Below are 14,951 nucleotides of genomic sequence, written 5' to 3'. Positions count from 1 at the left end.
TTTATGCTGCTTTACTTTGGTTTTTATTTTATCCATAAGACATGTATCAGAAAAAGTGACATGGTCCTTTAAGGAAAATCTGCAAATACATTTTAACAGTCAACCATCTGATACTGATCCACATTCCAGAGCAGATTCAGTATTGCACTGTATGAAACAAGCATTCCTAGAAGATACATTTGCCACTATAAATACATTTTTGTGACCTCTGTGTTAAGAAAAAGATGCTTTTAGAAAAATAAGTCAGAAAACTTAAAATATCACATCTTTGTGTTCTGTAACTCTGTGGTAGTTTGTTTTTTATTTAAACCATTATAACTCATTTATAAAAAGATTAACTACTTCAAGAGGGCATACTTTTAACCAAAGAATTTTCATTTTGAATGTGAAAAGTTAACCAAGAAACTCCACGAATTCTGACAGTGGCCTTCAATATGCACTTGGGACATAAGTACATACCAGATTTGCAGGTGATGTATTTTGGTGTTCATGTTAAAAGTGCAAGCGTTAGGACATGAATCTAGTTTGGAGAGGGGAGGTCCTATGTGAATACCAAATACTACAAGTGGTTACACATATACAAGATCATCTGGTCAATAAAGATGGGTTCAGCATGTTATTCCCTACTTGTATTATATTACATTTAAAGATTGTTGTAATAGAGGGCTTTTCACCTAAAAAGATATTGAGTATATTAGTGAGGGCTTCTTACATTAGAATTCATTCATTAAACTTATAATAGTACAGAGCAAAACAGTTCTACCCACAGTGCAAAGCATGGCTATTCAAGACTGGATGTTTGGCTGGAAGATGCTTTATCACTATTATCAGAATGGTTATAGTTTTCAGTTATAACTTCTTGATTTCTAGATATAAAATTAACTTTGTAATTATATATTTAGTTTCAATTCTTTCATTAATGCTACCATAGTAATGTTAGTTAATTTTATTGGCATAATATTTTTAACTACTAAGCTACTTGTAGGCTGTCCTGTAAACTTCACAATCATCACAAATGCTTTTTCCCTGAAATTGGTAGGGTAGGAAGGCTTCTCGGTCTCTTGCTTCTCATGGGTGGACTACAAGGAGGAGCAGCCATTGTGGCAGGCTTGTGGCCTTTTTCCCATTGACACGTGCTGCTTGACATGGAGGAGTTCTGTGCAGAAAGCAGTGGCGTCCTTCATGAGGTGGTACTTGGTGCAGACATTGAGGGCACTGTAATTGTCTGTGGTATCAGCCTCTCTAAAGTAGACCACCATGTATTTGTGCAAATGAGTCTGGCTTCTGAGATCACTGCAGAAAAGGTTAAAGGCAAGGGGGAACAGATCTTGAGAGTTCTCACTGGGGCTTCCCTCCCTCTTGCCGCAAGTACTGTCACACATGCTGTTGACATCATTGGAAAGAAGGAAGACTACTTTATCCACTGCTTGCATCTGCATGGTAAGCCACTGCACTGGACCCATCTCAGCTATTTTCTTTGTCTGCCACTTTTCAGTGATGACCTCACTTCTGCAATGGTTTTGAAGAAATTCAGTGAAGTAACAAACTGTGTGATGGAAACATATTTCAGATGGGTAAACTATAAGAATCTTAATGGGAGGCAGGAGAGTAGTAGTAGAAAAGGAAATCTTCTTGATTCTTTCTGTTGGGGGAGAAAAGCATTTGATATCTGTGAACAGCAAATAGGCTTTCACTCTAGTGTAAACTATCATTGATAAATAATGATCCCGTGCTGAGCACCAGGGACCTTGTTACTGCCAAACAGGAAGAATACCCTGATAGTCCTTTTGAACACATCGCCTGAAACATATTAATGCTTAAACCTTCAAAATGTTTTAAAAGATGTACTTTCTAAGTCCCTATCAGTAGCCAGTCCTGTCAATCAAGCCTTGTCTTTTCAAGTAAATTCATGGAAACTGTTTAGGTTTTAGGTACTTTATTTGAGGTGGGGATTGTAATTTTAGTAGTTTTAGTGCTGGGTGTAAACAGAGACCCCTGACCTTTGCACTGCATATCACATTCTGAGTTGGGTCAACTCAGTAGTTAGTACCATCTTCTACCTGCAGGTGGTAGAGTTTCTTTATAGTTCCATAAAGTGGTGCCCCATTTCAGCCCCTGGACCTTAACTGGATCCTGCCCTATAAGGTCAGTAGTTAGTACCATCTTCTACCTGCAGGTGGTAGAGTTTCTTTATAGTTCCATAAAGTGCTGCCCCATTTCAGCCCCTGGACCTTAACTGGATCCTGCCCTATAAGGTGCTATAAAACCGGAACAATGTGTGAAACTATACGGGTCAAACAGCATCCCCTAAATATAAGTATTTCTGAGGTAAAAGTGCCACATGGCTTTCTTATCTTAGAACAGAGTTAACTTTGTTCTATCCACAGTGTCACAAACAACTCAGGGTATGTTTGTATTTCCTTTTCTACATGTGGAAAGGAGGGGAAGTAGAGGTTTTTAATGGGTCTGCCTCTAAATGTATTTATATAAATACTCTGATTTCTGTATTCAGAGCTGACAAAGTTCTTTGACAGTATATGAATCCAAGTGAATATTTCTCTTATGCCTTAGCAGAAGTATTTTTAAAGAGTAGGAACTAGCACAGAGTACCTATGCAATTTGTTATCAGCCATCTTTTGCCCATTTTGGTACTTGTAGATGCCTCAGTGGTAAAAATAAAACAGGTAGTAGACACCAGATCTGGAAGTCCTGACCCTGCTTTAACCTGGCAGGTGTGATCCAGTTATCATATCAGTCTCCATAGGAATGCTCTAGGGCATTAAATAAATGCTATCTAACTAGGAAATGCCAATGTCTGATTGCCTCTGGAGGAATCTCATTTAAGAAAATTCAAAATGTTATTTCCTCATTTGGATATCTTTGGAGAATTATAACCCTTACCATGTCTCCATATTAGGTAGATCCCAACCGCCAGCACCCATGCGGCCACCAGCAGAGATGGCAGAAGAAGAAGCAGCCAGTCTCCTAGCACACGTGTGTCTGAAGAAAACAAAGCTTGCTTACCTTTGTCCAAACATAACCACATTTATCTCTATTTGAAAACTAAGATTTTTACTCCATACTTTGTACAAGTGTAGTCTAATCCCTTTAAAACCAAGGGTCAGAAGATCGTTGGGGAGCCTGCTGATGGGTGTGTTTTTCCATAGAGTGTCCAGGTCTTTTATTAGATTCTCAAAAGGCATATGGGACCCATTAAGTTAAAAAAGTTACAAACAGTCCTCTAAGATCTCTTTGGCTTCTTCCTCCTTAAATGCACAGGCATTTTCACTGTGGTAACCAGTTTACATTTGGTTTTTTGTTCCTTGAGGAATTGATGTTATTCTGGATACATTTACTTACATACATAGTATGCATAGATGGCATTCTTAAAGGCTGTTTTGTTGGGCTGACATATGTGGGGGATAATGCCACCCTCTCACAGAAACATCGAGGATCAGGTGAGCTCAGGCACACCAAAGTGCTCGGGTGTCCATAAGGCACTGTGCCCACACAGAAGTCACAACTGTTAGGCACCTGGGTGGTCTTTAGTTGGTGTGGCTAAGATTCTAAGAATAACACCATTCAACCTTTGACACCACCCCAGGCCTAGTCATGGAAACATTTTGTCTGTCCACCTATAAAGAAAGAATTGACACATCTTTAAATCCAGAGAGACATGTTCCAGAACGTGATGCTCTCAGGCACCAGTGAGGCATGTCTTTTGGTGCCAGTATTCCTAATTCGTTATCCAAATGTTGGCTGGGTGACCACATCAAGTCACAGTTACAGCTGGGCCTGGGCTGCTGAGACTGATAAGAGAAACAGAGTGCAGGGAAATGCACATTTCACCCTGTTCTTTTACACCACTGACTTTTTCCAGCAGGTCCTGTGGCACTGTGAACATCCATTTTGCACTGTTTATTCTTTCCTTTCTGTATATCCTGCTTTATAAAGGGTTGTGAATGGTTTTATAAATAAAGCCTTCATTATTGTTTTCTGGGACAGCACTGGCAGCTTTCTCTGCACCCCAGTTCAGCACACACAGGCAGGGACTCCCATCACACTCCCCACATGGACACATCCTGTGACATATTGATTGGGGGGACAGTGATGGGCCCTTCGTGTCCTGGACCTTTTTGATCATCCTGTGAAAATGATGGGCACTTACTGTTGTCCAGAGGGAAGGGGACTCCTGTTTGTGGGCAAAGCACAACAGTTCCTTTGCGTCGGATGCAGTCATTGCCACAAGTAGGGAAATATGGAATCACCTAAGGAAAAATGAGAGGCTCAGAAAGTTCTCGTCATGCTTCAGAGCAAAATCTCAACATTCCTACTTCCATCAAAACTTCACTTTCCTTTTTTTTCTGGCTCCAGCCCTACCTCCAGCATTGTCATGGACTTTTTTTTATTGGTCACACTTGTGCAACAAAGCCCAGAAATCCAAACCAATGATGCAAGACTGAAATGCCTTCTAAGATTCCAGGGTTCTGAACCTAAACTTTGTACATGTTACTAACGTACTGGTTTCTTTATCTGAAGGGGTTGGGTTACATCCTAATACACATACAAATATTTCCTCCAGAAAAATAGTAGTGCTGCTACTGACTTCAGACAGTGCTTCATGGCGTACAAGTCCCCTGGGACTATGACAGTCTGGTTCCCTGGAAAAGGGGTGCAGTCATAGTAAACAGACAGGTGTGTGCTCCCTGTGGCATGTCTAAGCACTGCCTTCATGTTCCAGGCAATGAAGAACAAAAGCTCCTTACTCTCTTGGGTGTAGGTGGCCGTGTCTCGCTGGGACCCTCCGTGTTCCCACATCATAAATTGAAAGAGCCCTGAGAACAAGCATTGGCCTAACTCCCTGTTTTCTAGCTGAGTCAGCTAAGGCCCCAAGAGAACAGGCAGTCACTTTTCAAAATTCATACACTGATCTGGAACCCAAACCTTCCAATTTCAAATTCTTTGCAGCTTCATTTTGCAGTTAAAACTGAGGCTTGGGAAAATAAAATGGTACTTCTAACTCAGAATTACTCTGAGGGTCTGTGACAGAAATTGGAAATAAAAGCACTTTGGAAAGTCAGCAGCTACTAATATAAGCATAAGGGCCCATGACTGCAAGGTCACCTTCCTGACCTCACCACTGAAGACTGCAATGAAGGAGTCCCCCATTGAAGTCACTTCATACAGGACCACTGGCAGAAGTGAATTTGAGAGGAAAGAACCACATCCTTGACAGGACTCATCAGAGGCGATTCACGGTGGACAATCAGTCTTCCAGTGTCCCTGCCCTCCCCAAACACCTCACCGAACTTTACCTGAACCACAGCACCTTCACTTTCCTCCATCACTGGAATCACTACAGAAGTTCGTGTCAGTTTGTTCTGGTGCAGATAAATGAGAGTCAAGAATTATGAGTCACAAGAGCAAGCAGATCAGAGACTGCCAGTGAAGAAGCCACTCTTCCCACACTGACATGCAATACATTAGACTATGCGTGAACAAGGGATCAGTTCATACTCCTGAAACTTCTACCTTCGGTTGGTTTTAGACTCACAGAGACATAACCCAGGATGCCCACAGGGGCTGGTTTTTATGTGTCTAATTAATCAAATAGCACATTTTGGACAACAGACAGTCCTGTGCTCAGCACATTTGGACAACAGACAACAGTCCTGTCCTCTCTCACAAGAGAACCTATTCAGAGAATCCTAAAGTGTCCACATTTTCCTTCCACAAGATAAGGAGGCTGAAGTTAGGGGTGATATTAGGGAACTAAGGGAAAAGTACCTCCGATGACACATTAGAAAACCCAATGACGCCATTACGTTGGATAAAAGCCATGTATCTCTTTCCAAGGGAACTGGTTGTGAAGTTCACTTCTACTGACATCTTGTTCTTCTTACAAGCAGTGATGTTTGGATCCCACAGACTTCCTATGGGTTGAAAGAGGTTCATGTGGATGAACTTGCTGTTCCCTCATTTAAGTCCCCGGAAGGGCTTTACAGAAATAAAACTCAGTTCTCAAGCTACACACCCAAGAGCTAGGGACTCTCCTATACGGTGTACTTTCTATCATAGCTCCCAGAGCCTCAAGGCACCTGCTGCCCAAGAGAGTTTATGGCCTGTACTACTGCTTGCTAAAAATAGCTTCCCTGGGCTGAGGGTGGTAGGAGGCACAGACTGGGAGCTACTGCTCACTTCTGTTCTCAGCCTCTGTTTTGAATTAGGGGTTAGGGTTAGTATTTTCTCCTGTGCAGGATGGGGAGAAGGAAGCACAGGTTAGGAGACAGAATATCTAAGATGATAGAGCAAGTGAATTCTGGATCAGGACTACAACCACCAGAATATTCTGTTTTAGGAGCTTCGTCCATTAGACCATTCTGCCAGCCTAACTAGATGCAAAGAAAGAAGGAAATGCCTCATAACTTAGAGGATACCCTGACAGGTTGACTCCGTCAGACAAAGTCAGTTGTTTCATCGATGTGACTTGTAAATAAGGACTAGGCTGATTTCCAGGAACATGATATATAATAGCATGAATTATCTTTCCAACCTAGGAGACCATGTCAGGCCCTGGCTCAGAACTGTCTTTAGGAGTTCAAGTCAAGGCCCTCAGACCTCACACGCCTTCATGTCATACACACTCCTATACACTTCTCTTGGTAGGAGGCAAGAGAGGAAGTTCGATGCTCCAGTCTTCCCTCTAACAAGGACAGCGCACACACCTCAGTCTGACAGGGGACATAGGGATGTCTTGTGGGGCGAAGGGTGCCTAAAAGATTAGGACTGATTCCCCCTAAATCCCACTAGTCTTTTATAAGTATCTCAAGACCATATTACCCAGAAATTTACACAGTCCTTTGGATATTGGACACTAGAGAGTATCTTAAGGGGGCTTATTTCAAAATGCAGTGGGTTCTAATAGTCTAGCATGTGCAAGGTGACCCTTTGAGGACACAGGTTGAGAGCATGCTTCTATTTCATTCCTTCAGCTAACACTCCCACCTGGAATGTTTGCTAATCCAAACAGAAGGTTCTCAGGGTCCCCATGGCCACAGGTCAGTGGTGCTGGTGTCTGAACAGGTGAAAGGGCTCATAGGAGTCCCATTCAATCAGTGCCACTGTAAGTACAGTTTGGGCTAAAATATTAAATTGTCCAAGGGGTGAGGTGATTTTATGTGACTATTTTTCCACTACATAATTCTACTAAGAGTCTGTCCTTTCCTGGACAGGATGCTTGACTCAGTGGGCAAAGCACTAGCTGGGGAGCAGGAGCCCTGGGCTTCTGCCTTCACTGTCTGGGTGACTTGGACACACAGCTCCCCCTCTAGGCCTCCATTTCTTCATCTGTCAAAAGATGGACAGAGCTGTGCTGGTTCAAGTTATGACTTTCTTCAAACAACAAAAGTAAATATTGTATTTACTTACCTGCGTCAATGCATTTTTTTTTATATCTCATTATGTGGTCTAGGCAACCTGGAAATTTGAATGAAAGATTTTACATTTTAGGAAAAGGTATCTCTGCTCTACCCCCTTGCCAAAAAGTACACACATACACATGCATGCCACACTTGTAATGATTTGCCAAAACATTCAGAAGTAAGATAGCACATTTAAAAGGGACACTATATTTTACTGTTAAGCATAAGATCATCTGCCCATGAAGTCATATCTCGAGTCTAATTTAAATAAAATCTTTATCAAAACAGTATCTGTGATCTCCAAGAGAAGACTAGGAAATCGGCCATTCTTTTAAAATGAGGTTTGGTAATATACGAAGCTATTGCCCCTTCCACAGCATAAAGTTTAACCTACGCTCACACACCCACCCAAGGGTGGCATAGACTTAGTGACTTGTTTCCAAAAACTAGAGTTGGGAAAGGGAAAAATAGTAGATTTACATGGAGAAGCCCAGCAGGCACTACCTTTATCAAGTAATAAAGGTGAACATCACCAGTGATGTGGCAGAGGATGAGACAAGAAGGGTCCCCACGGCTCTGTGGTAGTCTTCCCCAAAACCCACATCCCCAGTCCAATCATGAGACAAACCCAAATTGGGGGACATTCTATAGGATGTCTGGCCAGAACTCAAGACTGTCCAGGTCATGAAAAACGAATTAGGAAACTGTTACTGACCAGAGGAGACTAAAGAAGTACAAATTACTAAATGCAACTGGAACAGAAGGAAGACATTAATGAAACAGCAGATGAAATCCAAATAAAGCCTGGATTTTAGTTAATACAAGTGTACCAATGTTCATTTCTTAGTTTTGACAAATGTACCATGATGATGATGTTAACAGGAGAAACTGGGTGAGGGGTATATGGGGACTCTTTGTACTATCTTTACCACTTTTCTGTAAGTCTAAAGTTATTCCAAAATAAAAAAGTTTATTTAAAAGCCAAGTGAAGTTCGGTATTACCAAGAAAGCTGGAAACTGTTGTATAGTAAATGGTGTGGCACCACTTTTCTGTAAGTCTAAAGTTATTCCAAAATAAAAAAGTTTATTTAAAAGCCAAGTGAAGTTTGGTATTACCAAGAAAGCTGGAAACTGTTGTGTAGTAAATGGTGTGGCACCGAAAACACCCTGGACCACACTCAAAGCACAACAACAAATTGAAAATTGCCACATTTAGCTTTGACACCTTGCCTGAGACAGATGACAGGACTGGAGTACAGAACAGGTGGCTCAACCCAGATGGGCCCTCAAACACATGATACTGTCCCATCCTCACCATGGCTGCACATGTGACAATGCAGCCATGGTAGTAGAGAATTGACCCTGTGTCACAGAGCTGGGCCAGGAAGCCAGCATTCATCTCAGTACCACTCTGCCTCTCCCAGACAGCTCAGGGGACGAGCCCACTGGGGTCCATAGATCCTCAGAGACCCAGCTACACACAGCCCACTTGAAGGCTGAGACTGGAAAACACATTTTGCATCAATGACATAAAGAGCAGCCAAACTGCATTTATCAAGAAGGACCAGAGTCTGAATGTCAGCTTAATTTTCAGTGTGAGTGTAACCAGGGCAAGTTACATCACTTCTCGATTTCTTCATCTGTAAGATGGGGCTATCCTAACCTGGGGGTGTTGGGAGGCCAGAGTGAGATGACACATGTCAAGTACTCAGCACAGTGCCTGACACACAGGGATGGGCTTTTCCCTACATTTTACCTGACTTAATTCTCTCCTCTCAGTGAATGAGGTGCAGTCACCACTGTGTCCATATTAAAAATGGGGAAACAGACTTGGCAAGCCAAAGACCTTGCTCCCCAGGCTGTCTGTACCAAACCACATACCCCAAAGCAGGTGTCCCAGCAAGACAGAGAGTAACAGAAGAGGACGCTTACCTGGTGAGGTGAAATTCACAGACAAGGAAGGGCCATCTTCATTCATATTTGCATTGGGGATATTATGGGCCCCAATGAAATAGAGTGTGTTCAGCTCCACAGGAAAGCCTACGTAGGAAAATGTCCACTGAAAGGCAAAGCAAGGAGCCCTGAGTTTCCACAACACTGTGTAATGTAGAAACAGTGTGCTGCTCTCCTCATTTATAATTTCATTCCTCATTCTACTGCTGAAACTTATGTCTCTAGCCAATGACGACTTAGGGCATGAGCCCCTCACAATTTGCCAATGTAACTCACACAATCAGAGAAGTGTAAAATTTTAGACCCAGGATATAATTTAAGTCCAGCTCCCCACTTTGCTGATGGGGAAATAGAGGCCCAGAGATGCTGACTTGCTTAAGACATAAAGCAGATAAGTGGCCAAAAGTGGGATTTGAAGCCAGGCATCCTTCTCTAGGCTCAGCATTGTGGCGGCTCATCAGACTATTGTGCAGCACATCATCTATGCCCTCCCCAAAAAGGGCCCAGCTTTCAACAACAATTGGCCAAGTGCCTAAAAGTGCTTACTTTGCCACCAGAGGGCCTAGTCTGACTCTGGAAGGCCTCTGTGTAATTGCACCTCACACAGCTATAGGACTGGAAGTTGCTTTTGCCTGTCACGCAGATCTTGGTGGCCTTCAACATGCAGATGCTGGCTGCAGAGACAGGCGTGAGAGAAGTTATTTAGCACTTACTATTTGACTGACTTGATGCTAGATACTTTACGTGCCTCATCCCAGTTCATATCACAATGGCACTAAAAGGTAGGCAGCATTGTCCCCAGTTTACAGATGAGATAAGTGAGGCCTAGGGAGTTTCAGGAAGCTTTTTTGCCTAAGCTACATAGCTCATCAGCAGCAGATATGAATTGAAATTCCAAAGCCCAAGGTCCTTCCTCCTCACAGGTCAGCCTGAATTTCACAGGATACCTGAAAAGGTGACTATAGTTCTGCACTGCTCTGGTCTGGGTCTCTTTTAAGAATAACAGGCCTGCTTTGGCAAAAAGACCCTTCAAGTACTATCACCAAACGCTGCCTGTTGTGACTGCACCTTTATCCATGCTGATTCTTCTCCCTGGAATTTCCTTTCCTCCCATTCCCTACCTCTTAAGTCTTACTCTTTTGAAGTCCAACTCATGCACCAAAGCCTATAACAACAGCTAACAGAGTTCACTATGTGCCAGGTATGAGGCCAAATCCTTAAAGCAGTCTCATGAGGGCCCGTCTTGGTCCTCTCTGTCCCCATCCCACTCAGATGTAACAAAGCTCCTTCTGGGATTCCCGACACTGTGCCTGTGTCTGCCTGCCCCTGCCTGCCCCTGCCCCCCAACCCCTCTGAAAACCCTATGGCATGGAGAGTGTAGCCAAATCATCTGTGTATGCTCATGGATTCTTGACTGGACAGAATTTAACTGAATTTAGCAGATGAAAACCACAAACATGGGCATTAGGATCTCAGAAAAAACTCACAAGTTGCCTTGCAGTATAATCTTGGGGAATGCCAAGACTTTCATGGTGCCATTTGGGAAGTAGAAAAGTAGTCTACCTAAGCCAGTGCTTTTCCCAAACTTGGGGGGGGGATCATCTCCGGCCTTACCCTACCCTCTCCCATGAAGTCAAACATACAGAAAAGTACACAGATCATAAGGATACCACTTGATGAATTTGCATACTCATGTGACCAGAACACAGGTCAAGAAACACCCCAGGAGTGACTCACATGCTTCCTTTCAGTCACTCCCACCCCTAGAGTGACCACTATCCTGATTTCTTTTTCTTTCTTTCTTTTCTTTTCTTTTCTTTTCTTTTTTTTTGCAGCTGGCTGGTGCGGGGATCCAAACCCGTGACCTTGGTGTTATAAGGCTGTGCTCTAGCCAACTGAGCTAACTGGCCAGACTGTCCTGATTTGTAACCACCAGATTAGTTTCGCCTGTTTTGCACCTTTTGTAAATGGAATCATATGGAATGTACGACTGTAGGTATGCGTACAGACATAAATGCATGAACCCTTTTGAATCTGGCTTCCTGTGTTTGTGACAAAATTCATCCATACTGCTGTGTGTAGTTATAGATCATTCATTCTCATTGCTGTGTTGGATCCCAATTTGTAATTCCACTCTACTGCTGGGCATTTGAGTACTTTCCAATTACTGGCTGTTAGAAGTAGTGCCACTATGAACATCCTGGTACGTGGCGTTTGGTGCCTGTATGTATGTATGTCTGTTGGGGATGCCTAGGAGTGGAATTAATGGGTCATATAGTCTGCACATTTCTGGTTTAGTAGACACTTTAGGCCTTATCGTTGATTGATGCAAACTTACCATCTGCCCGAAGTATCCAGCTTATGTTCATCAAAATTGAATAATCCTCCATTGCAACACTGGTTTTAACAGGTTCCACTTGGAGGTCCCTCAAGTCTCCTGGGGTCAGAGTGTGTTGAACCATCCACTCTGGAGATGGCCCTGGGAAAAGGCAAGACTTCCCAAGCTGTTCCCCTTCCTGGCCCAGGCTGATGCCATCTCCTCTCAGTGACCCACCCTGATCTATCCCCCATTCACAATTCATCATTTCTTCCTGCTAAGGTAGGCCAAACATTTCTTGGTGCTGACTGATTGATAGCCAATGCGAAGCTGACCTCAGAGAAATACTCTCAACCTCCTGGCCCCATCTGATAGAGCACTTGAGACTATTCCAGGTGCCTGTGTACGTATGAATGTATGTATTTAGTATATTTGACACACTTATTAGGGTCAGTCCTGCCTTCCCCATGCCTCTGCCCTGGACTCCAGAAGCTTGCACCCACAACCCCCACGTTCCCACCTCCTAGCCTTTGCTGGTACTGTCTCTCCTCCAGCTCACCCTCTCTATCCACATTTTTTTTTAATGCTACCATCTGAAAAACCCATTCTTCTATAAAACATTTGCTTCCTGGTCCCAACTGTAAGTGACCTCCCTTCCATGGTACTCGATCTCCCACTGCAGAGTGGCAGGCATCACTTTCCACATTGCATGGTAAGTCCCACTCTCCCTGTTTCTCCCTGACTGGCCAGGAGGCCAGCCCATCTGAAACATCTCTTCGTTCCCCCAGAGTTCTGCCTTGAGAAGATAGAGACTTCATCCACCTCAGCTAACAAAGCAATGGTTCACCCTTTGCCTGGTCTCCAAAGACCCATTGCCTGGATTTGGGACCCCCTAAAAGTCTGACTGGCTTTTAGTGTAAAGCCCCAAATACCTGTTCCCTAATGCACCTACCAGTTTCAGAGCCACACTGAATAGTCTGCAGGAGAGAAAAAAAACAAGTGTCATGTTGAAGCCAGCAAACCACAAGTCTTCCTTTGCCAAATTAGACAAAACACCATCTTTTTCCTTTAATGCATACGTTCCCTAATGCACCTACCAGTTTCAGAGCCACACTGAATAGTCTGCAGGAGAGAAAAAAAAACAAGTGTCATGTTGAAGCCAGCAAACCACAAGTCTTCCTTTGCCAAATTAGACAAAACACCATCTTTTTCCTTTAATGCATATGCAAGTGACAAACTTTCAAAAAAAAGATGAGCTGGTTTCACTTCATAGCTTGGGGGAAATTAAGCTGCCCCTTATAGGCTATGATGAGCCATGGTTTTGCCATCAGTATACCTGGTCCTTAAGCCAGCCCACTACCTTACTTGAAGACCAGAGATAGGTCTCCACTTGCCTCTCGTGTCACCTTCCCTGCTACAAGCAGGGGATGACTTTTGGGCCATCAGGAAGCCCCTTCACGCACTAATGTTTAACTAGGTTTTCAGGACAGTTCGGAGTATTTATTTAGTATCGCCAGGTTAAGGACTGGCTGTGATAAAAAGAAGAACAGAAAAAAGCTATGAATGCAGTCCACGGTACCTTCCCCAGGTTCTTTAAGATAACTCCTCTTCTGATACAAAAGGACTCATCAGAGATATTTAGAAAACCAGAAGCAACTGTGATTTCATCATGTTATCTTTTTAAAAGGGCTTTCAAAAAAACAAATACATTTATCAGTGTCCAAGAAAGGCCAGTACTACAGCCTTTGAAGTTAACTGTTCATGTCCTTTCGTAAGAAAAAATAATTAATACTTTGGTTTTGGAATAAAATACTGAACCTAAGATATTTAAGTTTTAGGTAGCAGCAAGTTCCGGTGACAAAACGCCATGTGATAAGTCCACCAGCTCTGTAATTTCATCTTTCAAATGCCTTGTGAGACAGAAAGCAAGACTTCTTATGGTTGGAGTAATTTGGATTAGGGCGAAATTGTCAATCACTCATGTTGCCTTCTTAAAACTGAACTCTAAAGGACATCATCAGACATTTTTTAAAAACAAGTAAGCTACCACACTAGGAGCTGAGTTCTTGTCAAAGTGCTGGTGAGACAAGTTTTAGGAAGAAGCCAAGCAACAGCTCTAAACTTTGCAGAGTTCAAACTGTTGCCCTTACAGCAATGACCGCAAGGGAATGAATGTCTCCTCCAGCGGAAAAAGCCAAGGGGGCCTTTGAATTGAGACTAAGGGCAAGGATCTTAGCTGAAGACATCAGGAAACAATGAATAGGGTTTGTCATACCATAACCATCAACAAGTAGCCACCATGCTTTTCTGCTATGTGCTATGCTAAGAGGGCAGGTATATAATTTCCAACGCTATTTTGGGGATAAGTTTTTTCCTCTTTAGTGACCCAGAAGATTCCCCCAATCATTCAAGTCACTGGGTAAGAAAGGAAACCTGCCTTTGCAAATCAACGAGGCAATCAGTATGGCCAAAACAAAAAACAACAAAAAAAACGGTGCTGATGGAGAAACAGTTCTTGCACCTCAACAGGTGGGCAGACCCCAGGCAATAACAATGATGAGCGCCAACTTCGTGCCAGGCTTTTTGCCTCTGCGTTGCAGGCCGCGTTGTTGCTTTTCTTTTTTGCCAGTAAGGGGATCGCAACCCTCAGCATGGTGTGGTCTGCACCACGCTCGGCCAGTGAGCGCACCAGCCATCCCTACATAGGATCCGAACCCGCGGCCTGGCGCTACCAGCGCCGCACTCTTCCGAGTGAGCCACGGGGCTGGCCCCGCGTCGTTGTTCTTTAGCAGACCCCGGCGAGCTAGGCGCTACCCTTCGTTTTGCCATTGAGGACAGGGAGGCGAGCCTGTGTTACTGAATCAAAGGCACAGGGTGGCATTTGAGACCACGTCTGTCTAAATCCCACGCCCCTGACTCAAGCAGTCTCACTCCCGATGCCTACCGGGCTGATGGAGGTCTTAGGCCCATCGGGGCTGCCCCCAGAGGGTGCATTCAATGCCCCCTCCAGACGGCGGTCCCCGAGTGCTTTTGGAGAAGCGTGGGCTGGCCCGGGATCGAGCGACGGGAACCCGGGCAAAAGGTGCGGGCGGGGGCTTACCGGCTCTCGGGGCTCGGCGCTCCCGCACAGCGCGGCCAGGCCAAGCAGCACGAGTGCCATCGCCGGGCCACCGCCCGCCACCATGCGGGGCCTCTGCCAGTGGCCCGCCACGCTCTTATCCCGGCGCCCCGGGCCGCCCCCTCGGGGCCCTGCCCCCCAC

General features: G+C 44.1%; 1 protein-coding gene and 1 long non-coding RNA gene across 2 annotated transcripts; one reads left to right on the top strand and one right to left on the bottom strand.

The window, feature by feature from the left end:
• On the bottom strand, positions 1 to 14,851 carry IL17RB (interleukin 17 receptor B). Its single transcript, XM_008586189.1, has 11 exons — positions 14,792 to 14,851; positions 12,789 to 12,813; positions 11,713 to 11,853; positions 9,921 to 10,048; positions 9,354 to 9,480; positions 7,429 to 7,476; positions 5,796 to 5,933; positions 5,316 to 5,395; positions 4,169 to 4,268; positions 2,902 to 3,000; positions 1 to 1,642 (listed from the first exon to the last, which is right to left on the bottom strand). Exons 1-11 carry the CDS (start codon positions 14,849 to 14,851, stop codon positions 1,080 to 1,082), a joined length of 1,509 nt encoding a protein of 502 aa, XP_008584411.1. The 3' UTR covers positions 1 to 1,079.
• On the top strand, positions 1,552 to 2,507 carry LOC103601760. Its single transcript, XR_551474.1, has 2 exons — positions 1,552 to 2,145; positions 2,256 to 2,507. It is a non-coding gene; the product is annotated as an uncharacterized LOC103601760 (long non-coding RNA).
• Positions 14,852 to 14,951: the final 100 nt, after the last annotated feature.

This window comes from Galeopterus variegatus, unplaced genomic scaffold (genome assembly GCF_000696425.1).
Source record: "Galeopterus variegatus unplaced genomic scaffold, G_variegatus-3.0.2 Scaffold3863, whole genome shotgun sequence".
Classification (NCBI taxonomy): Eukaryota; Metazoa; Chordata; class Mammalia; order Dermoptera; family Cynocephalidae; genus Galeopterus; species Galeopterus variegatus.
This window is presented reverse-complemented; position numbering and strand designations above follow the sequence as displayed.